The following is a 23,745-nucleotide window of genomic DNA, read 5'->3' on the forward strand; positions in this document are numbered from 1 at the left end:
GCCTTGGGGCCCCGGAACAACAGATGCGACAGCGCCTCCATTGACCCCAGCACCGCCGCCTCCAGCACCACCGCGGAGTTGGAGGCATCAGGAGACAGCCACCACACCGCGGAAACCAACTGGGAGGCCAAAAAATATTTATGACAGTCTGGGAAAGCTAGACCCCCCTGTGACTGGGGTCTCATCAGCGTTGAAAACTTGTAGCGGGGGGGGCGAGGGCCCCACAAAAAGGAGGAGAAGAGCCTATTCAAATTGGTGAAGAAGGTTTTGGGGATCCATTGGGGTGAGTGGCGAAAGAGGTAGGTCAATTTAGGGAGGATCTTCATTTTTATCAGATTCACCCTGCCCAACAGGGAGAGGGGAAGGTTCTCCCATGCCTTCAGCCTGGCCCGAACATCCCGCACCACCGGGTCTAGATTAAGGGAAATAAATTCCGAGGGGTCCTTAGACACCCTCACCCCCAGATACATGAAACTGTCGACCCACTGTAGCGAGAGATCCGGCGGGGCAGCACTCCTGGCCGCCTCGTCGATCGCAAGCAGCTGGGACTTTGACCAATTCACCTTTAGGCCCGTCACCCTGGAGAAGCCGTCCAGGATGTCCAGAGCCCCCCGAAGGGAGGGACCCGCATCCTGCAAAAACAACAGGAGGTCGTCCGCGTACAGCGCCACCCTCTCCTCCAGCCACGCCACCCGAAGCCCCCGAACCTCCGGCGAGGTTCGGAGCGCCTCAGCCAAGGGTTCCATGGCGATGGCGAAAAGGGCCGGAGAAAGAGGACAGCCCTGCCGCGTACCTCTGGACAACAGGAACGAAGGGGACAGCCTTCCTCCCAACCGAATGGCCGCCCTTGGAGATCTATAGATTGTCTGCAACCATCGTATAAACAACAGGGGGAACCCCATTCTCCTGAGGACCTCCCACAGGAACAACCACTCCACTGAATCAAAAGCCTTCTCTATATCCAAGGAGGCGACCACCCGTGCACCGGAGTTCAAATGTTGAGTTTGCAAATTAGTATAAAGCCTACGCAGATTGACATCTGTGGATCTGTTGGCCATAAACCCCGTTTGATCCTGGTCAATCACGGAGGGGAGGATGGGGCGAAGTCTGGAGGCAAGAATTTTAGTGAGAACCTTGAGGTCATTATTAAGTAGGGCAATTGGGCGGTAGGAAGCGCACAGCTTTGGGTCCTTCGGGGGTTTAGGGATCAGGATAATGTGTGCCTCTGCCATAGAGGGCGGCAAGGAGCCCATCTCCAGGCAATCGTTGTACAATGCCGCCAGCAGGGGGGCCAGCACTCCTGCATGAGTTTTGTAGAATTCAATGGGCAGCCCATCGGGGCCAGGGGCCTTGCCTCCAGGGATAGAACGTATCACTATCTCCACCTCCTCTGCCGCGACCGGCCGAACCAAATCGGAGCGCTCCGCGTCCGACAACCAACCCAGGGCAACCGGATCCAGGAGCTGTTGCAGATCCTCCGGCCGGAGGTCCGCGGGCAAGGTAGTAGCATATAATCGGGAGTAGAAGTCCCCAAAAAGCCCCAAAATTCCCTCCGGTGAGGTGACCGCCCCCCCAGAAGGAGAAGTGAGCTCCGGAACCAGGGTGAGGGGGGCATCATGATGAGACATAACAGCCAGCAGTTTCCCGTTCCGATCCCCGTATTCAAAAAACCTCTGTTTAGAGTGGTACATAGACAACCGGGTGACCTCAGTCAGGTGTAGATGCAAGTCTCTCTTACTCGCCTGCAGCTCCTCAAAGTTGGTGGCCGAGGGGTCCCGGACATAGCGGCCAGAAGCCGCCTCGGCCGCCGCCTCCAAGTCGGACACCGCAGCCAGCTGCTGGACTCGAACGGCTTTGATTGCTGAAATATAGTGGCCCCTAGTAACCGCCTTAAAGGCGTCCCATACCAGTCCGGGAGAGGATGTACCTGCATTAGTCTGCCAATAGTCGTTTATCATAGACGGGGTCTGGGCTACAATCTCGGGCTGGTCCACCCACTGGGCACCGAGGCGCCACAGAGCACTACTGCGGTCACAGCCCGAGCGAATAACAACCTGCAAGGGACTATGGTCCGACAAGCCGCTGGGGAGATAAGAGACCTCCTCCACATCAGACAACATGTGCGGGTTGGCGAAGCCATAGTCTATCCTGGAGGATGTTTTGTGGGTAGCAGAGAAGCAGGAGTAAACCTTCTCCTGGGGGTGTTTCCAGCGCCAAACCTCCTGTAACCCGGCGGCCGAAGACCAATGGAGAAGGTCCCCGGAAAAGGCCTTGGGAGGCAAGGGCCTGTCAAGGTCCGGGGAGAGGATGGCGTTGAAGTCCCCCAGGAGAAGCAGTTTGGCTGGACAGTAGCCGGAGACCCTCTCCAGGACGGCATATAGGACCTCAGCTTTGAACGGTGGGGGCACATAAATGCCCGCCACCACATACCTCTGCTGCCACATAGTGAGCACCAGCACCACATATCGTCCGGAGGGGTCGGTGTGCACCGCCTCCACCACACAGGGCAAAGATTTATGAATCAGCACAGAAACACCCCTTGCATAAGTAGAGTAGGAGGCATGGAACGACCTCTGTACCCACGGTTTTTTAAGAGACAGGAGCTTGCTGCCCACCAGGTGGGTTTCTTGCAAAACCAGTATGGAGGGGTTGTAACGCTGCACATACTGAAAGAGCAATGCCCGCTTAAACTTGGAATTGAGACCCCGTACGTTCCAGGATAGCACAGAGAAGGTAGATGGTTTACGTGATGCCATCCTGGAAGGTTACATAAATGAACACCCCAGAAGTATCACCCATAGGTACTTCCTCCTGGGGAGCAGCAAGATCGAGTAAACCCATGCACCAAACAAAAACACGAACAAACAAAGTAAGCCCCCCTGGAGGGAGAGCACAACACCCCAAACACATAACGTTTACCCTACTGTACCCCGTTACCCCAAAAACCAAGGGGGAGAGCCCAGGGACAGTTTGAACCCAAAACTGAGAAAAAAAAAACGGTTAGGCACCGGCCAACAGACCGCCTGGGCCTACCGCCACAGTCTGTCCAAAAACAGTCCGCCCACCGCCAACAGGGCCAGCGGAAAGCACAGTTCAGGGAGCCTGTCAAAAAACAAAAAAGGCAAAAAGTCAAGCAAAAGGGAAGAAAAAAAAAAGAAAAAAAAACAGTGCAGTTCACCCGAGCTCCGTGGTGAACAAAAGGGACATAAGGGCCAAAGGAGGATGCAGGGCAAGCATCTGCCGTGAGGACGGAGGTGCAAGTGTCCAGGAGTCCCGAGAAACACATCCGAGGGAGGCAGAATAGAAGCATGTAGGAGAGCAGGAGCGGGAACAAAAGGGGCAAACAGGGCAGAAGTCAGCACAGGAGTTCACTTACAGAGTCCAGGACATCGCACAGCCGAGGGGAACACAGGGGGTCATCAACAATCAGGCCGCAGCACCCAAGGTGTCAATCCATTCACTGGCATCTGGGGGGGTCTCGAAGAATCGCACTGTGCCCTGATGGGCCACCCTCAGCCGACTGGGATACAGCATACTGTATTTAATATTCCTCTCTCGCAGGCGACGTCTCACCTCGTTAAAGGATCTGCGGCGCCTCTGTACTTCAGCCGAGAAATCTGGGAAGAACATCACCCTGGTATTCTCATAGGGCAACTCCTCTTGCTTCCTAGCCGCAGCAAGGATCATATCCCGGTCCCGGTAATTCAGCATCCGGACCAGGAACGGTCTGGGGGGGGCCCCCGAGGGTCGCTTGCCCGTGGGCACCCGGTGAGCCCGCTCAACCACATAGGTAGCAGGAAGGTCACGCAGGTGCAGAAGGGATTTGAAGAAGTCCTCAGCAAAGGCCTCAGGGCGATCACCTTCCGCGCCCTCCGGCAAGCCCACCACACGGATGTTATTTCGGCGTTGCCTGTTCTCGGCATCATCCACCTTGCTAGTGAGCGCGGCGACCAACGCCTGTAAGTCCGCTAGCTGAGCCGAATGGGATCCCTGCCGGTCTTCTACCTCTCCAATCCGATCCTCAGCCTCCGTCATCCTGCCCCTGATCTTGTCCAGATCGTGGCGTATCAGGGTGCATTCGGAGGCCACGCTGTCTATGCGGAGCATGAGGGAAGCTTTGCAGCCTTCAATGGCCGCGAGGATGGGTCCAGTGATCGCCGCCGCCTCCACCGCCACTTCCGCGGGCGCAGGGGAGCTCCGCTCCGGCGTCCGTGAGCCCGATGGCTGCGAGTCAGGGGAGGAAGACATCCCCGCCGAGGCCTTGGAGCAGCGACTTGCCTGGGGACTGTCGGAGACTGGCAAGATGGCGCCGGGAGGACACGTGGCCCGGCTCTTCCCCGGGCGCTGAGGCTTCGGATCCTTGGGCAGCTTACCCTTCGGCTTGGTCGACATGGCAGCAGGACCAGGACGATCCAGAGGAGCAGGACAAGCCGGCAAGCCAGGTACAGTAAACAGAATGGCCCTAAAACGGAGGAATTTGCACGGATGGTCACGGAGCTCTGCAGCCACACGTCCGCTCAGACTCACATCCCGGCCACGCCCCACACATGGACTTTCTTAACAGATCCCGTGTCCAGATTTATTCCCACTCGCTTGCCTTCTCAGGACGAGAAAAGAAACGTTTTGCTCGGCTATGTAAGCACTTTGGTAGCTCAGGGCGCAATAATTCCGGTGCCCGTGCAGGAAAGATTCCAAGGCGTATACTCGCCCCTCTTTCTAGTACAGAAGAAGAATGGATCCTGGCGCCCTGTGATAGATCTCACCTATCTCAACAGGTTCATCAAGAACGAAAAGTTCAAAATGGAAACCTTATCTACTATCCAGAAAGCAGTACTTCCAGGAGACTGGCTAGTGTCAATAGATCTCAAAGACGCGTATTTCCATGTGCCTATAGCAGTAAACTTCCACAAGTACCTTCATTTCGCGGTAGAACATCAACACTTCCAGTTCATCTGCCTTCCTTTTGGCCTGTCCACATCCCCAAGGGTGTTTTCCAAGGTCCTTCTAGCTGTGGTGGCTCTAATCAGAACAAAGGGTGTACGTCTACATCACTACTTGGACGATCTTCTACTGTTGTCACAAGACCGGGATCAACTTTTGTTCCACAGGGACCTGGTCACTACAACTCTCATGGAGTTCGGGTGGTTGTTGAATCTTCAAAAAAGTCATCTGGAGCCCTCTCAACATCTGGTCTATCTAGGGGCTCAATTCAACACCGTTCAGAATACACTTTCTCTGCCTCTAGAGAAAATCCCGGTGGTTCGGGAGAGGATCCTTCCAGCCCTCTCATCCTCTTTTCTGACGGCATCCCAGTGTCTCAAGATCATCGGCACAATGGTCTCGACGGCCCCTATGGTCAAGTGGGCACTGTGGCAAATGCGGCCCTTTCAGAGGGGCTTCCTTCGGCAGTGGAATCCGGAAGATCACGATCAGCATATCTTTATTTCCCACAGCATGAGGAGCAGCTTATTTTGGTGGCTCCAACGCAAGAACCTGCTCAATTGCCATTCTCTAGTCCCCATCACATGGGTCATCATTACAACCGACTCTGGCTGGGGAGCCCATTGCATGACAGAGGTGGCTCAAGGCAAATGGCCCCCGCAAGCCCACTCCCCGGTTTCCAACGTCCTGGAGCTTCGTGCGGCTTTTCTAGCTCTTCAAGCTTTCCATCATCTAATAGAAGGCAAATCCGTACTTCTTCGAATGGACAACACCACGGCAGTGGCTTATGTGAAAAGACAGGGCGGTACCAGGAGTCTCTCCCTGCTTCAGGAAGTAGACCCAATCATGACATGGGCCCAAGCCCATCTGTCCAACATCTCGGCGGCCTACATTCCGGGGCCACAGAATGTTCAGGCAGATTTCCTTTCCAGAGTTCAGTTGAATCACAACGAGTGGTCTCTCCACATAGACTCATTCAAGTGGATTCTGTCCCTAGGGGTCTCACCAGAAGTAGACCTGTTTGCATCTCCATGCAACCACAAGCTGGACCGGTACTTCACACGCAGCAAGTGTCACCAAGCATGCGGAACGGATTCTCTGACCGACAGATGGGAATTCAGCAGGGCATATGCTTTTCCCCCATTTCCCATCATCCTCAGATTTCTTCAGAGACTCCAAGCAGAAGATGTGGAGATCGTCATGGTAGCCCCTCACTGGCCGAACAGGCCCTGGTTCCCACTTCTCCTGCAACTCAGCTATCGGAGCCCGATTCCCCTGCCCATCAAACCAGACCTTCTCTCGCAGGGAACAACATTACACCCCTGCCCCGCCTTGCTCAGGTTAACGGTCTGGTTCTTGAGAGGGAGAGGTTGGAGTCACTCGGATGCCCTCCTGGGGCAATCCCTACTTTAATGAACTCTAGGAGACCTAGCACGAACAGAGTTTACTGTAGAGTCTGGTCTAGATTCTTGGAATTCACGTACCCGGAGGGAAATCCTTCCCTGAATTTCGGAGTTCAAGAAGTCCTGAAGTTCCTTCAAGCAGGTCTGGATAAGTCCCTATCAGTTGGGACTCTCAGGGTGCAAATATCAGCCTTATCGGTGTTCTCAGGGTTCTCCTGGGCCAAGCATATACTCATACAACAATTCTTCAAAGGTGCGGTCAGACTCAGACCTCAGAGGAAGCCAAGGTTCCCAAAATGGGACCTTCCCCTTGTCCTTAACGTCCTTTCAAGATCTAGTTTGTCGGACTCCATTAAAGATCTTACCATTAAAACAGCCTTTTTAGTAGCAATCACTTCAGCTAAAAGAGTTTCTGAGATCAGTTCTCTTGGTTATAAAGAACCTTTTCTCACGTTTTTCCCGGACCGAGTAGTCCTAATTCCGTTGCTCAATTCCAATCCGAAGGTATCATCGGTTTTTCATGAGAACCAGGAGATTGTACTTCCTACCTTTCGTTCTTCAGAGGATAATGAACCTCATCCCTTGGATGTAGGGAAAACTCTTATGGAATATCTCCAGTCAACGTCTTCTTTCAGACAATCGGATAATCTCTTCGTCCTTTTCTCAGGCAAGAATAGAGGGAAACGGGCCTCGTCAAGGTCCATTGCGGCCTGGATTGTGTCTGCCATTCAGCGAGCTTACTGTGTAGAGGGTTTGGCTCCTCCGGAGGCGGTGACAGCCCACTCGACGAGAAGCATCTCAACGTCCTGGGCGGCTTCACATCATGTTGCACCAGAAGTAGTCTGCAGAGCAGCTTCATGGTCTTCTGTAAATACGTTTATGACACATTATTGTGTGGAGCCAGCCTCCTTATCTTCAGTTAATTTTGGCTTGACTGTTTTGTCTGCTAATAATTTGAAGTAAAATTTGATTTGAAACATTCCCACCCGTGTGGTTTGGGCTAGTTATTTCCCACACGTAGGCTGCCATGGAGACTGCCAGGAAAACGGAAAATTCCTATCATACTTACCGTAATTTTCCTTTCCTGGTGGTCTCCATGGCAGCCGGAGTTCCCACCCTCTGGTCTTGGATTCGGCCAAGATATGGAACACTGGCTGTGCCTGCAAGCTGAAATTTATAGAGGGGGGTCCTATACCATTGGAGAGGAGGCGGGGTTAACCCACACGTAGGCTGCCATGGAGACCACCAGGAAAGGAAAATTACGGTAAGTATGATAGGAATTTTCCGTTTTGCGCACTTCTATGGGCATGCAATAATAGGCACCTCATCACATTGCAACAGTAGCGGGCAAAGCACACACAATGCAGTGGTTCACAACACACATACTGAGCTTTGTAGTGCTCTGTGTTAAAGGAGAAGCTAGGGAATTAAAAAAACAATCAATCAATCTTCTCTAGATGCCTACAGCATCAATCCAAGCTGCAGCTGTCCCCACTGGCTCTACACTCAGAAGTGAGCAATCAAAGACCGCTGATCTCTCAGTTCTCAGTCTTCAGTGAGCAGAGATCGGTGACCGTCAGTCACCAGCTCTCTGTTCCCCCAGCACTCACTGGAACGCTGGGCTGTGGAGGGAGCGCTGGGCTGTGGAGGGTGTGGGAGGCTCAGGCTCTCAGTGGCACGCTGAGAGGCTGAGCCAGCTGCCGGTCAGGCTTCTGGCTGGGATTCCTGCAGAGCCTTGACCGGTTTTGTGATGTCAGGCAATAGCGAGCTTTTCTCCTTTCAGAAAAAAAATGTGGATCGATTTTTGTGTGCACGATGGTGCACTGCCACCCCATTCAAAATAATAGGCTGCCTTAAAGCAGAACTTTACTCGAAACATCTTGATAAAAAATAATGTTCTGTAGCAAGGAACATACATTCCACTTGCACTGATACCGGTACAGATAGTAATAATTTGCACGAGTACTTGTACTCGTGCAAATGCTCCGATACCTTTGCAGTGCGATTTTAGCCCATTCAAAACAAATAAGCTCAAACACGGTGCGATTCCTGTCGTAGTTACATGCATTTTCCCACACTGCTCCTATGTGAACCCAGGCTTGTTATAGCAACTTCAGCCTGGGTTCACAAATCCACTGATGTGCTGATGAAGTATTCCTAAAGAATATAAAATGAGGGCAGAGAATAAAAATGGGACATAGACAACAGTAACAAAGTTGGTGTCATCATTAGGTCAAAGCAGATATACAATTATATGAGTGTCCAACTTTGTTAGTAAAAAGTTAAAAAATTCCTTCTATCAGCAAACAGGGGTTTGTTTTTATTTTCAAGTGAAAAATGTTTGCACACTTCTATGAGCATGCAATAATAGGCACCTCATAATATTGCAACAGTAGCGGCCACAAAAGCACCCAAAATGCAGTGGTTCACAACACACATATTGAGCTTTGTAGTGCTCTGCGTTAAAGGAGAAGTTTGGGAACTGAAAAACAAACAATAATAGTCATCTAGATGGCTACAGCACCAATCCCAGCTGCAGCTGTCTCCCGCCAGCTCTACACCCAGAACTGAGCAATCAAAGACCACTGATCACTCATTTCTCAGTCTTCGGTGAGCAGAGATCGGTGACCGTCAGTCACCAGCTCTCTGCTCCTCCAACACTCACTGGAGCGCTGGGCTGTGGAGGGAGCGCTGGGCAGTGGAGGGTGTGGGAGGCTCAGGCTCTCAGGGGCACACTGAGAGGCTGAGCCAGCTGCCAGTTAGGCTTCTGGGTGGGATCCCCAGATCCCCTGCAGAGCCTCAACTGGCTTTGTGATGTCAGGCAATAGCGAGCTTTTCTACTTTCAGAAAAAAAATTTGGATGTATTTTTGTGTGCGCGATGGTGCACTGCCACCCCATTCAAAATAATAGGCTGCCTTAAAGTGGAACTTTACTCATAACGACTTGATAAAAAATAAAGTTCTGTAGCAAGGAACACACATTCCAATAGGGTTGCAACGATACCCGTATCAATACTAATCATTTGCATGAGTACTTCTACCCTTTCAAATGCTCTGATACCTGTGCAGTGCAATTCGAGCCCATGCAAAAAGAATGAGCTCAAACACGGTGTGATTCCTGTCCACATTATACCGTATATACTCGAGTATAAGCCGAGTTTTTCAGCACATTTTTTTGTGCTGAAAACGTCCCCCTCGGCTCATACTCGAGTCAAGGAAAAAAAAAAAAAAAACCCTGTCCGCTCCGACGGGCTTAAACTTTAAAAATGGCGCCGCCCGTCACATACATGTCACCGCACACGCGCCGCCGCTCGTGTAATTTCGGCTATTCCCGGCCTCTCCCGAGCGGCGGCGCCGCTCGGGAGAGGCCGGGAATAGCCGAAAGTATACTAGCGTCGGCGGCGCGTGCGCAATGACGTGTCGGCGCCGGGCGGCGCCATTTTTAAAATGAAGGCGCCTCTGGAACAGGTAAGTGAAACAGCTTCACTACCTGCCATTATGCAGGACTGCGGACACACTACAAGGGATGCAGTGCTGCGGGCATGGTCCACCTGTACCATGCCCACAGCACTGCATCTCCTGTAGTATGCCCACAACCCCCGGATCCTCTTGTGCCATGCCAGTACCCTGCATTCTCCTGCACCATGCCAGTACCCTGCATTCTCCTGCACCATGCCAGTACCCTGTATTCTCCTGCACCATGCCAGTACCCTGCATTCTCCTGCACCATGCCAGTCACCCTGCATTCTCCTGCACCATGCCAGTCACCCTGCATTCTCCTGTACCATGCCAGTACCCTGCATTCTCCTGCACCATGCCAGTCACCCTGCATTCTCCTGTACCATGCCAGTACCCTGCATTCTCCTGCACCATGCCAGTACCCTGCATTCTCCTGCACCATGCCAGTCACCCTGCATTCTCCTGTACCATGCCAGTCACCCTGCATTCTCCTGCACCATGCCAGTCACCCTGCATTCTCCTGTACCATGCCAGTACCCTGCATTCTCCTGCACCATGCCAGTCACCCTGCATTCTCCTGCACCATGCCAGTACCCTGCATTCTCCTGCACCATGCCAGTCACCCTGCATTCTCCTGCACCATGCCAGTCACCCAGCATTCTCCTGTACCATGCCCGCCGCCCTGCATTCTCACCCTAGGCTTATACTCGAGTCAATGATTTTTCCCATCTTTTTGTGGTAAAAGTAGGGGCCTCGGCTTATACTCGGGTCGGCTTATACTCGAGTATATAGGGTATGTGTTTCCCACACTGCTCCTGTGTGAACCTAAGCTTGTCATAGTGACTTCACCCTGGGTTCACACAGGAGCGGTGCAGGAAACCACATATGATTCAGACAGAATTTGCATGGCATTCCTGTTCAAATCACATGTGATTTTTTTTGCAGTGTGATTTGAGCCTATTCATTTTGTATGGGCGCAAATCACACCGCCAAGGTATCAGTAATTGGTATTGGCGAGTACTCGAACTCAAGTACAGTATCGGTACTCATACTCGCTCGTAAAAACCAGGTATCATTGCTCATGTTTCTTCTTGCTGGAGGCGGCCATTTTGCTGAAGCCCAGAATTTTTGAGCAGCAGGAAATCTTAAGGCTGTCAGCAGATCAACCTCTATGTTTTCAGACCAGTGCTGAAAAATAGAGGCAAACTGAGTATATGCAGAACGGGGTGAGACAGTGTATTACTGATAGACACTTATTTTTAATGTTTTACATGGCTATACCTGCAAAAGGGGCTGGCCTGAAGTGATCCAGCAGAACTTAATTTGCTGGCTAAAGCTCCACTTTAAAGCTCCATAACAACTTGCGCTAATGTATGCGCATTAATGCAATGGTAAGAATAGGCCCTTTCGTTTTCATATGCTAATGCACAAATCTTGCTATGTGTTTTTATTCAATGTCTGCACGCAGTAAGCAAGTAACAGTTTTCAGAAGTGCCATCACCACTACAAAACCACTACTTTTAGTAAACATGCCTTAAGGCATGGGTCCCCAACCCCTGGCACCGGTCTGGTGCCTGGGGCCTGTTGATGACCAAGCCACACAGGTAAAACGGCGACTGCGGTCCGCACACAGCTATGACAGATCGCGGTCGCCACTCCCCTCCTGCTGTGCGGCCATGCCTGTGTCCTCTCCCAGCTTCTCCCACCGCCTGACGATGTGATCCTATCAGCAGCGTAGGGAGTGGGAGGAGCTGCAGATCAGAAAGGAGAGCTCCTCCCGCTCCCTGCCCTGCTGATAGGATGATATCGTTTGGCGGCCGGGGAGGGGGGGGGGGCAGGAGAGAACATACTGACTGATCACAGCCTCTGCCCTGCCAAAGGTAGGATCCCGTACAGGGGAGGCAGAGATAAGCGATGAATGATGTTAAGGAGGGGGGGGGGGCAAACTGGGGGAGCACTTTGATGGAGAAGGCTGTAATTGCTATGGGCACTGTATTCTAAAGGGGACTGCACTGTAGAGGGGCATTGTAATTAATGTAAAGGGGAGCTAAGGACACTGATATAAAAGGGATTTGTAGTGTGAAGGGGAGCTGGAGACAGACTCCATGAAGATCCCATCCCCTGACCCATACACCAAACCTCCCCCCCATCCCCCTCCCCCTCCCCCTGTCCCTGGGAAAAGTGGCTGCCATTAAACCAGTCCCTGGTTTCAAAAGGTTTGGGGACCGCTGCCTTGAAGCATAAGTTCACCTTTAAAAATCTTTATTTGCAAAAAAAAATGTGCATTGATTATTTTTTTTTCTTGGGAGCCTGTAAAGCACTGCTCTTGTGATCAGCAGATCGTAGGTGCAGTGTCAGGCTCTTGCAGACTGTCAGTACACTGTCTGCCCGTACCTCATTACTGAAGTCCAGGAAGCTCACCAGTGCCCTGGCAGTTCATTGAGAATTATAAGCCATCAGCCACAATGGCTGGCGGTACTTGTAGGCATTCACTCACAGAACCTTGTGAATGACAGCGGGTGCAAGGAGGAGGTTTCCCCCGCCGCTTGTCACAAGGAGGGTCGGATCAGGGAATGAGGCTGTGGATGCCCAACATATTATAGGTTACACTCTAAATTTGGGTGTAGCATGTAACATGTTGAGAAACGTAAACCTATACTTTAACAGCACTGAATTCTATTTTCTCGAGACCTAAAAACAGAACAGATTTACTAATTCACTTACCAAGTAATTAAAAGTTGCAAGTTCTCGACCTGTTGAAGAGAAATATCCTGTCACATTATGAAATAAAGTGCATGCAGTCCACCTATATTTCTAGGATACAGGCAAGGAAACCTACTAGTAAACAACGCATAGCACTGAACACAATGGAAAAGCGATGACCCCCTTGTCAACAAATCAAATACAAAGTCAAAGCAACCAGGTAGGCTCTCTTCATTAGCAGATTTGTGAAACATGACAGTTGTTCGGATTATGAACCCATCCCCGCATGCCAAGTTCCTAGGTGTAGTCCTGGACTCTGAACTCTCCTTCAAACCCCACATCCAATCGCTGTTCAAATCTTGCCGCCTCAACCTTCGCAACATCTTTAAAATACGCCCCTTCCTAACAAAGCTCCTAGCTCACTCCCTGGTCATCTCGTGCCTCGATTACTGCAATTCCATTCTCATTGGCTTAGAGAAGAGGGGGATTTTTTGTTTGTGAGCTAGCCCTTGTGTGCCATAATCCTATTAATTAGAAAGGAGAAACTCAGTGATACAAAACAAGTTTGTTCAGAGAGATAAGGGTTTAGCGGACTTTAGAGGCACATGTTAAGTAGGCAAAAATTACCATAGGTGTAAAAAACATATATTCTTTTATTAACCAAATCTTTAAAATCAATAGTTGAAGAGACAAAATTGTACAGTGACATACAGATTTTTAAAATAAAACATTCATTATATCTATAGGTCAAATTTTGAATATACAGACATTTTAATAGTTACACATTGTGGGTAATACAATAGCGGTCTGAAGAGGTCGACGCGTTTCACCTTAGCTTCTTCTGGACCTCAGACGCAAATATAATTTATCTCTCTCAAAATGCAGAAACCCGTGTAATCCGTGGTCATCAGTATATCATATTGATCATAGAATAAGGAAAGATAGGCGGGGGGAGAAGGAAAAAGAAACAGATGGAGTAGACCACCTAAGTTCCCCACACTGAAATCCACCAAGGATTCAGGCCGAGACCAGAGCTGTGATATGGAGGCTGCTATTGGCTCTTTCACATAATAGTCTTGTATCTTCCTGTGTAATGTTAGACCATATTGGGACCCAATCCCCTCATAGTGATGAATATAGGTATTTTGTTGAATTGGCTGGAAGTCTTCCCCTAGTTTTATAGTGTGTCCAATAATAGGGTATACTCCAGTATGAAGCAACAGTATTATAGATATTACAGCTGATGTTAGTTATAATTGTAATCCCCAGCAGTGGAAAGGGTATAACCATCTAGTCCATAAAGGGGCATCTGCGCCATAAGCCTCCGCCAGCCTGCTTGTGTCCCGCCATATATTATTGGACACACTATAAAACTAGGGGAAGACTTCCAGCCAATTCAACAAGATACCTATATTCATCACTATGAGGGGATTGGGTCCCAATATGGTCTAACATTACACAGGAAGATACAAGACTATTATGTGAAAGAGCCAATAGCAGCCTCCATATCACAGCTCTGGTCTCGGCCTGAATCCTTGGTGGATTTCAGTGTGGGGAACTTAGGTGGTCTACTCCATCTGTTTCTTTTTCCTTCTCCCCCCGCCTATCTTTCCTTATTCTATGATCAATATGATATACTGATGACCACGGATTACACGGGTTTCTGCATTTTGAGAGAGATAAATTATATTTGCGTCTGAGGTCCAGAAGAAGCTAAGGTGAAACGCGTCGACCTCTTCAGACCGCTATTGTATTACCCACAATGTGTAACTATTAAAATGTCTGTATATTCAAAATTTGACCTATAGATATAATGAATGTTTTATTTTAAAAATCTGTATGTCACTGTACAATTTTGTCTCTTCAACTATTGATTTTAAAGATTTGGTTAATAAAAGAATATATGTTTTTTACACCTATGGTAATTTTTGCCTACTTAACATGTGCCTCTAAAGTCCGCTAAACCCTTATCTCTCTGAACAAACTTGTTTTGTATCACTGAGTTTCTCCTTTCTCATTGGCTTACCTCTACACAGGCTATCCCACCTTCAATCCATCATGAATGCCGCTGCCAGACTCATCCAACTTACCAATCGCTGTGTCCGATATTCCTCTCTGTCAATCCCTCCACTGGCTTCCGCTCACCCAATAAATTAAGTTCAAAATACTAAAAACAACTTACAAAGCCATCCACAATTTAGCCTCCAGCTATATCACTAACCTGGTCTCAAAATACCAACCTAATCGCTCTCTTCATTCCTCTCAAAACCTCCTGCTCTCTTGCTCCCTCGTCACCTCCTCCCATGCTCACCTCCAGGACTTTTCCAGAGCCTCTCCAATCCTATGGAACTCCTTACCCCAATATGTCAGATTATCTCCTACTCTATTAGCTTTAAGACGAAACCTGAAAACCCTCCTCTTCAGAGAAGCCTATCCTACCCATCCCTGAAAACCCTCCTCTTCAGAGAAGCCTATTCTACCCATCCCTGAAAACCCTCCTCTTCAGAGAAGCCTATCCTACCCATCCCTGAAAACCCTCCTCTTCAGAGAAGCCTATTCTACCCATCCCTGAAAACCCTCCTCTTCAGAGAAGCCCATCCTACCCATCCCTGAAAACCCTCTTCAGAGAAGCCTATCCTACCCATCCCTGAAAACACTCCTCTTCAGAGAAGCCTATCCTACCCACACCTAACAACTGTACAACCATTTTCTACATCAGCACACCCCCCACAGTTATTGCCTTTTGTTTCACTTAACCCACCTTTCTAGATTGTAAGCTCTAACGAGCAGGGTCCTCTAATTCCTCCTGTATTGAATTGTATTGTAACTGTATTGTCTTCCCTCATATAGCAAAGCGCTGCTCAAACTGTTGGCGCTATATAAATCATGTATAATAATAATTTGTGGCAGTGGACAAAGACAACGTTCCAGCATGTAGTTATCATACAAGAAGCTAAAGGCATTTAGTAAGGCCCTTTTAACCCATGCTGTCCGTTTGTCAGTTTTTCAACCATCTGTTGATGGATGAAAAACAGGCACCAATGCATCTCTATGGAAAAATGGATGTAAATGCATGATCATCCACTTACATCAGTTTACATCTGCATCCGTCATCATCAGTTTTTTTAAACTGATCAAAGCTCTATTTTTCTTCTGTTAAAAAAAACGGATAGGACGAAAAACGGATGTAAACTGACAAACGGTTAGTTTTTTTACCCGTTTTGGCATTAGTAGTGGATGTAAAAAAACTGATGAAAAACAGATGAAAAATGGATGAATACTTCATCCATTTTGACGTGACTGAACTGATGAAATGAATGGTCCATAAGTGTGAAAGGGGCCTAAGGGAAAATACATGTAGGTGGATGTATATTTTTTTAAATGTCCCACTCTGGGTAAAATCTATTTTCCAATCACTCTCCCTCTCACCCTCTTCTAACCCATCCCACCAGGCAGTGGTTTTAATTAATGTGTTAGGTCACACAAATAATATGACTGCACTAGGATTCAAAAATAACCATGTGAATTCATAGATGATTCAATCAATCAATAAAATAATGCTCAATACATGATGTTATAAATAACTAAAATATCCACTTCTGGAACGCTCACTGCACTGTACATGTGTAGCCTGGTTGCGATGGATCACATATAGAGTGGGTACGGAAAGTATTCAGACCCCCTTAAATTTTTTACTCTTTGTTATATTGCAGCCATTTGCTAAAATCCTTTAAGTTCATTCTTCTTCCTCATGAATGTACACATAGCACCCCATACTGACAGAAAAACACAGAATTGTTGACATTGTTGCAGATTTATTAAAAAAGAAAAACTGAAATATCACATGGTCCTAAGTATTCAGACCCTTTGCTCAGTATTTAGTAGAAGCCCCCTTTTGATCTAATACAGCCAGGAGTCTTTTTGGGAAAGATGCAACAAGTCTTTCACACCTGGATTTGGGGATCCTCTGCCATTCCTCCTTGCAGATCCTCTCCAGTTCTGTCAGGTTGGATGGTAAACGTTGGTGGACGGCCATTTTTAGGTCTCTCCAGAGATGCTCAATTGGGTTTAAGTCAGGGCTCTGGCTGGGCCATTCAAGAACAGTCACGGAGTTGTTGTGAAGCCACTCCTTTGTTATTTTAGCTGTGTGCTTAGGGTCATTGTCTTGTTGGAAGGTAAACCTTCGGCCCAGTCTGAGGTCCAGAGCACTCTGGAGAATTTTTTGTCCAGGATATCCCTGTACTTGGCTGCATTCATCTTTCCCTCGATTGCAACCAGTCGTCCTGTCCCTGCAGCTGAAAAACACCCCCACAGCATGATGCTGCCACCACCATGCTTCACTGTTGGGACTGTATTGGACAGGTGATGAGCAGTGCCTGGTTTTCTCCACACATACCGCTTAGAATAAAGGCCAAAAAGTTCTATTTTGGTCTCATCAGACCAGAGAATCTTATTTCTCACCATCTTGGAGTCCTTCAGGTGTTTTTTAGCAAACTCCATGCGGGCTTTCATGTGTCTTACACTGAGGAGAGGCTTCCGTCGGGCCACTCTGCCATAAATCCCCAACTGGTGGAGGGCTGCAGTGATGGTTGACTTTCTACAACTTTCTCCCATCTCCTGACTGCATCTCTGGAGCTCAGCCACAGTGATCTTTGGGTTCTTCTTTACCTCTCTCACCAAGGCTCTTCTCCCCCGATAGCTCAGTTTGGCCGGACGGACAGATCTAGGAAGGGTTCTGGTCGTCCCAAACGTCTTCCATTTGAGGATTATGGAGGCCACTGTGCTCTTAGGAACCTTAAGTGCAGCAGAAATCTTTTTGTAACCTTGGCCAGATCTGTGCCTTGCCACAATTCTGTCTCTGAGCTCTTCGGGCAGTTCCTTTGACCTCATGATTCTCATTTGCTCTGACATGCATTGTGATCTGGAAGGTCTTATATAGACAGGTGTGTGGCTTTCCTAATCAAGTCCAATCAGTATAATCAAACACAGCTGGACTCAAATGAAGGTGTAGAACCATCTCAAGGATGATCAGAAGAAATAGAAAGCACCTGAGTTAAATATATGAGTGTCACAGCAAAGGGTCTGAATACTTAGGACCATGTGATATTTCAGTTTTTCTTTTTTAATAAATCTGCAACAATGTCAACAATTCTGTGTTTTTCTGTCAGTATGGGGTGCTATGTGTACATTCATGAGGAAGAAGAATGAACTTAAATGATTTTAGCAAATGGCTGCAATATAACAAGAGTGAAAAATTTAAGGGGGTCTGAATACTTTCCGTACCCACTGTATGTACTTAAAAACAGAGCTCTCTTCTGTCATTCGTTCAGCTGATCAGTGGGTCCCAACCATAAATCATTGGCGGGGACCCGCTGATCGGCTTGTGCTGTAGCGAATGACAGCACAGAGATCTATGTTGGTAAATAACACAGAGCTCTCTACAGACAGCAGCAATTTGCCATTTTTTTATCCCTGCAAAGCAGGAATATAAACCGGCACTTTGCTTAATAAAAATACATCACACATATTACACATTGCTAGGCACAGTTAACCCTTTAATTACCCCTAAATTTTAACCACTTCTCAGCTAGTGTCATTGGCACAGTAACAGTGCATATAATCACTGATTACTGTATTAAAGGAGAAGGCCAGGCAAAACATAACTAACGCTAAACCTGCTCTGTGCCACATTATAAACCTAATCTTGTAAAGCAAAAATCACTGCACTTACCTTTTCTGCAGCCGATCTGGTCAGGTGCCAGCATCAGCTGTCAGGGTGGAGGCGGCGGGTGCAGGAGAGGAATCGGACAAAAGAAGCCCCATAGTAAGTCTATGGGTTACGTCACTTCCCGTTCATTTCACAGCCATTGTCAGTCCTCTCCTGCACAGAGCTTCCGCCGCTGGAGACCGGACCAGATCGGGTGCAGAAAAAGTAAGTACAGCGATTTTTGCTTTACAGGGTTACATAGATTAGGTTTAGCATGTGGCTCAGAGCAGGTTTAGCGTTATTTAGGTTTTGCCTGGACTTACCCTTTAATGTCACCAGTCATTGTCAGTGGCAGTCAGTACCCAAAAAGTGTCAGTTAGCATCAGATTGCCCACCGCACTATCACAGTCCCACTATGGCTTTCCTGCAGGTTAGCTGCACTGAGCCATAGACTTCTATCACATCCTGCGGGTTTGGCGTGCTTTCTGAAAGAGCACTAAAACTCCAGAATGCATGAGTTTTGGTGCGCTTTCATAAAGTGCACCACACCCGCAAGATGCAATAGAAGTCTTAGAAGTAATAGAAGAACCTGCAGTGTGGGCAGGACAGTAAGGGCTTGATTACATTTGTGGTTTGGGTGGTGGTAAAACCCCATATTCCATTGCAACCCCTGACTGGTTACCAGAACACTTATGTAGCCCTCGCGCTTCAAAGGGTTGAGCACCCCTGATATAGTGCAAATAATACATCCATCAGTGTCCAAATATCATCATTCAAATATCTAAAGGGTCTGAGTAAACATTTTTGCAATACATGCAGTGTTAAAAACACAAAGTGCAATGGTGAGTCCAAAAGCAAGTGTCCACAAAATATCCTCCTTCCCTACGCATTTCCACATGGCATCAATTCAGTCCCTGATGACATCACGCCAAAACGCATAGGGAAGGGTTTGTTTGGAGTGACGTCATCCCGTCCGTGCTTGTCTGCTTGCAGCCTGAGGTTTACAGCTGGATCCCGCAATGCAGTTTAGAAACAAGCGGGTAGTGTCGGGAGACAGACACTTGTCGATGTACAGTAATGCAGGATTTTGTATTTGATTTTTATTAAGAATAATTTTGCACTATTAGCGCCTTTGATCCCAAATCTATGGTCTCGGAAAGGAGAGAAAACGACTCAAAGCTTTACCATTATTGCTTGGCAAGATCATGCTATGCTAGCCCTGTGGTTACTGGAGAGGATTTGGTTGTGTTAATAAAAAAAAAACAAAGAAACGGTGGGTCTATAATTCTGGCGATTGGTTAGAGTGAAGGGTGGAGGACACCGGGTGTGGCCAAGGAGTCGTAAGGAGGATATTTTGTAGCCACTTGACTTTGGACGCACTGTTGCAAAGGACACTTTATATATTTGAATCATGATATTTGGACACAGATGGATGAATTTTATTGCATTATAGGATATGGATGATGGAAGACACTTTTAAAAGGTTTTATATTTTAGTTATTTATAACATCATGCATTGAAGATTATTTTATTTTTTGATTGATTGAATCATCTAAGAATTCAGGTTGCTATCTTTAAATCATAGTGCAGTCACAATGTATATATTTGTGAGATTTTAAAACCACTTGAACTCTGGAAGATTTACCCCCTTATGACCAGGCCATGTTTGTGAAATTGTGATACAGCACTGCATTACTTGAACCTACAATTGAGCAGTCGTGCGACACTGTACCCAAATAAATGTCCTTTTTTTCCCCAAATATTGCTTTCTTTTGGTGGTATTTGATCATCCTATTGTAAAATGACGGCCGGGTGGGAGAACTGTTGTTCTGGGAGGACATCATATGACATCCTGGGCCACGTTCCGGAGCGATCTGTCACCCGCTGTGTCCACCCGACATGGCCGATGATAGATCACTGTATCAGCTCGCTGCCGGTACCATGTGATCGCTGTTGCCAATCACAGCAGATTACATGACAGTTGTACACAATAAAAGGCTTTGATTCATGCCTTTCATTGTGTACTACTGTGATGAGATCTGTGATTGGTCACAGTCATCACATTGTACAGATAGGACCAATCCCAGCCCATCTGTACCATGTTATTAGCCGTGGCCAATCACAGCTGAACATAATAGTAAACACTGAATGAGTAGTTTTCATTCAGGAAAAAAATGGTTGCTTATAACTTTAAAATTCACAGTTATAAGTAGGGATGCACCGATCTGATATTAGGATCAGATATCGGCACAGATACTGCCACGATAGCGGTAAAATTAACCGATCCTCGGGCCGATCCGGTTTTGCCGAGTCCCGGCTCAGCTGTCCCTTACTTGGTGTAGTAGTAGTAAGGGATGGGAGCCGCTACTTCCTGTATAGGTCCGGCTCACAGGTGGAGTGATATCAGATGCACTCCGCCTGTGAATGGATGAGCCATACACATGATGCAGCGGCTTTGCTCTGTACTGCAGCTGCATGCATATTGTGTAGTTCCAGATCGGTTTAGGTATCGGTAGATACACAATGCCAGATATCGGTATCGGGACAAGAAAAGTCGGATCGGTGCACCCCTAGTTATAAGTAATCATAGTGTTTAAAAAAAAAAAAAAAAACTGGTCACCTCCCCAGAGTATTACAGGGGTACTGTGCTAATATACTGCTCTGGTCACTGTATGTTTAAAAAAATAAAAGTAATAATAAAAAAAACTAAAAAATAATACCAGTCAGTGTCCCTGATCACCGCCACACATATGATGATGTTTTACTGCACTGGTGACAGAATGTAAAAAAAAAATTTAAAAATCTTTTTTTTTTTTTTTTTGCCTTCATTTTCCAAAAAAGTGTCACAAAAAATTACAACTTCAAAAACCCAACATATCTCTTACTAAATACCTTCGACTTGTCTTCTTTCCAAAAAGAGGTAATTTGGAGGATATTATTTGTACTGTCCTGACATTTTCAGACCTCAAGAAATGAGATGCAAGTACATCAGGATTGATTTTCAGATTTATATACCATAGTTTGTGGACTCTATAATTTTCCTACAAACTAAATAAACACTGATTTGGGTTATTTTCACCATAGAAATGTAGCAGTATACATTTTGCCTAAATCTAGGAAGAAATATTATTTGCAAAATTTTATAACAGAAATGAAGAAAAATAGGTTTCATGTTCGGTCTTTTTTCATTTGTTTCGCAATAAATAAATTAAAAAAATCAGCGGTGATTAAATACCACCAGAAGAAAACTATTTGCGTGAAAAAAAAAAAAAATTATAAAAATTTCTTATGGGTATGGTGATGCATGACAATTGTCATTCAAAGTGTGACAGCACTAAAAGGTGAAAACTGGCCTGGGCAGGAAGGGGGTGAAAGTGTCTGGTATTGTAGCGGTTAATAACATACCCTAATCCCCATAAAGAATTTCACAAATGCTTTCAGTGCTAACCTATAAAGGAGTTCAAGTAATCTTTTTTCATCTTGTCTAGACCAATCTCAAGCAGCATGCGGATAGGAGTAAGGCCTGAAAGAGGGATGCTTTTCATCTCTCCATGGTACGATTGTTGTATTAGTTGACTCAGGGTACTGCTGCTTCCACGATGGATCTGCAAAAGACAGTTGCAAAAAAATCATATAGACAAACTGGAAAAATGACAAAGTATTCAAACTAAAAAACAGACCCCTTTTACCCCACTTGCCTATTCTTAAACTTCTCACGTATATTTAAAAACCAACATTTTTGCTTGAAAATTACTTAGAACTCCAAATATTATATATATTTTTTTTCTTGTTAAAGAGGCCCTAGAGCACAGGTGTCAAACACAAGGCCCGCGGGCCGAATGCGGCCCCCCAGGCAAATTCATGTGGCCCTCGCACCTCTCCTGCAGTTGCAGCACCCCCCTTGACACAGTAGTCGGCAGCAGGGAGGACAGAACTCCTTTGCCAGATCCTGTGCTTCTATGTGCTGCTGCAGAAAGGCTTATTTTGCCCACCCCCACCCTCCTTCTCAGCAGTCAAAGAGAGAAGAGAGAGTAGAGAGGAGGGCAGAACTCCTACAGATCCTGCACCTCTATGTGCAGCCACAACACCACCTTGTCTAAGGGCTCTTTCACACGGGCGGTCCGATCAGATCCACCTGTCAGTTTTTTAGGCGGATCTGATTGGATCCTCCATGCAGCTCTATGGGGCAGCGGAGACACCTCTGCTGACACCCGCTGCCATCCGTATCCGATCCTGTCCGTGAAATCTGGACGGATGGAAACCCTATTTTTCCATCCGTTCAGGTATCGGATCGGATCTGATGAGAGCGGACAGGCGGTCCGCTCTCATCCGATCCCCCATAGAGGGCAGCGGGGGCTGAGACACCTCCCTCTCCGCTCTGCAAGCGGAGACGGAGCTGTCATCCGCCAGCTCAGCGGGGATTGTGTGAAAGAGGCCTAAGCCTCCCCTGGTCTCAGCATTCAGCAGACTCTGTAAGCTGACTCCAGCCCTCCTTTGGTACTCCTCCAAGATCCAGCCACATCTTCTTCCAGATAGTAGCACAAGGTAAGTAGGTGGATTGTGATGTAAGGAAGGGTGGGTGACTCTTGACTTCTGATGGTGGGGGGACTCTTGACATCTCATGTAAGGGGGGTGGGTTGCTCTGGACATCTAATCTTACAGATATAACCAGCCCTTTGAGGGAAACCATAATGCTCATGTGGCCCGCGATTAAATTGAGTTTGACACCCCTGCCCTAGAGAATAAAATGGTGCGCAGCAGTTTTTCAAACAATTACAAATCACAAACTTTTGGGGAAAAAAAAAGTTCAGGCAAAACTAAAACTAAACTAAATTAAAAATTGGGTATTATATTGTATTCATTTGCACTATAATTCGTTAAAGTGTAAGTCCAGGCAAAACTACTAAACCTGCTCTTTGCCACATTCTAAACCTAATCCATCTAACGCTGAAAAGCAAAAATCCCTATACTTCCCTATTTTGCAGCCAATCAGGTTCGGTCCCAGCATCTGCTGTCAGGGGCAGTTCAATGTGGAGACGGGTGCAGGAGAGGCAGCCGACAACGGAAGCCCCATAGTAACTCTATGGGTGATGTCACTTCCCAGCCGTTGTCGGCCCTCTCCTGCACACAGCATCTGCCTCTGGAGACCGGACCGAATTGGCTGCAGAATAGGTAAGTACAGAAGTTTTTGCTTAACAGAGTTAAATAGATTAGGTTTAGAATGTGGCAGAGAGCAGGTTTAGCGTTTGTTAGTGTTTGCCTGGCTTTACACTTTAATTAATTTTAGTGCACATGAACACAATAGAATACCCAATTTTTTGGTAAAATATAAATAAAGATGATGTTATGCCGGGTAAATTGGATACCACACATTTTACACTTTAATATTGCGCAAGCCCGTGGAATGCGTCAAACTACCGTAAATTAAAATAACCATAGGCGGCACTTTACATGCTACCATTTTAGATTTACACAGGAGGTGCCAGAATTATTTCTCTCTCACTGACGGTCGTGGCGATACCTCACATGTAG

The 23,745-nt window shown here is 47.2% G+C and overlaps 1 protein-coding gene across 2 annotated transcripts in view; it reads right to left on the reverse strand.

Annotated features, from left to right (window-relative positions):
- Positions 1-23,745, reverse strand: part of ZWILCH (zwilch kinetochore protein) — a 164,008-nt gene that overhangs the window by 33,066 nt on the left and 107,197 nt on the right. For both annotated transcript variants that reach the window (XM_082253012.1, XM_082253013.1), the window contains 2 exons: positions 21,662-21,818; positions 12,528-12,556 (listed from right to left, as the gene is read on the reverse strand). In XM_082253012.1, the coding sequence (XP_082109138.1) occupies positions 12,528-12,556; positions 21,662-21,818 (186 nt within the window). The remainder of the gene's footprint in view (positions 1-12,527; positions 12,557-21,661; positions 21,819-23,745) is intronic.

The sequence above is a fragment of the Pelophylax lessonae genome (genome assembly GCF_965119305.1).
Source record: "Pelophylax lessonae genome assembly, chromosome: 4".
NCBI classification, from domain to species: Eukaryota; Metazoa; Chordata; class Amphibia; order Anura; family Ranidae; genus Pelophylax; species Pelophylax lessonae.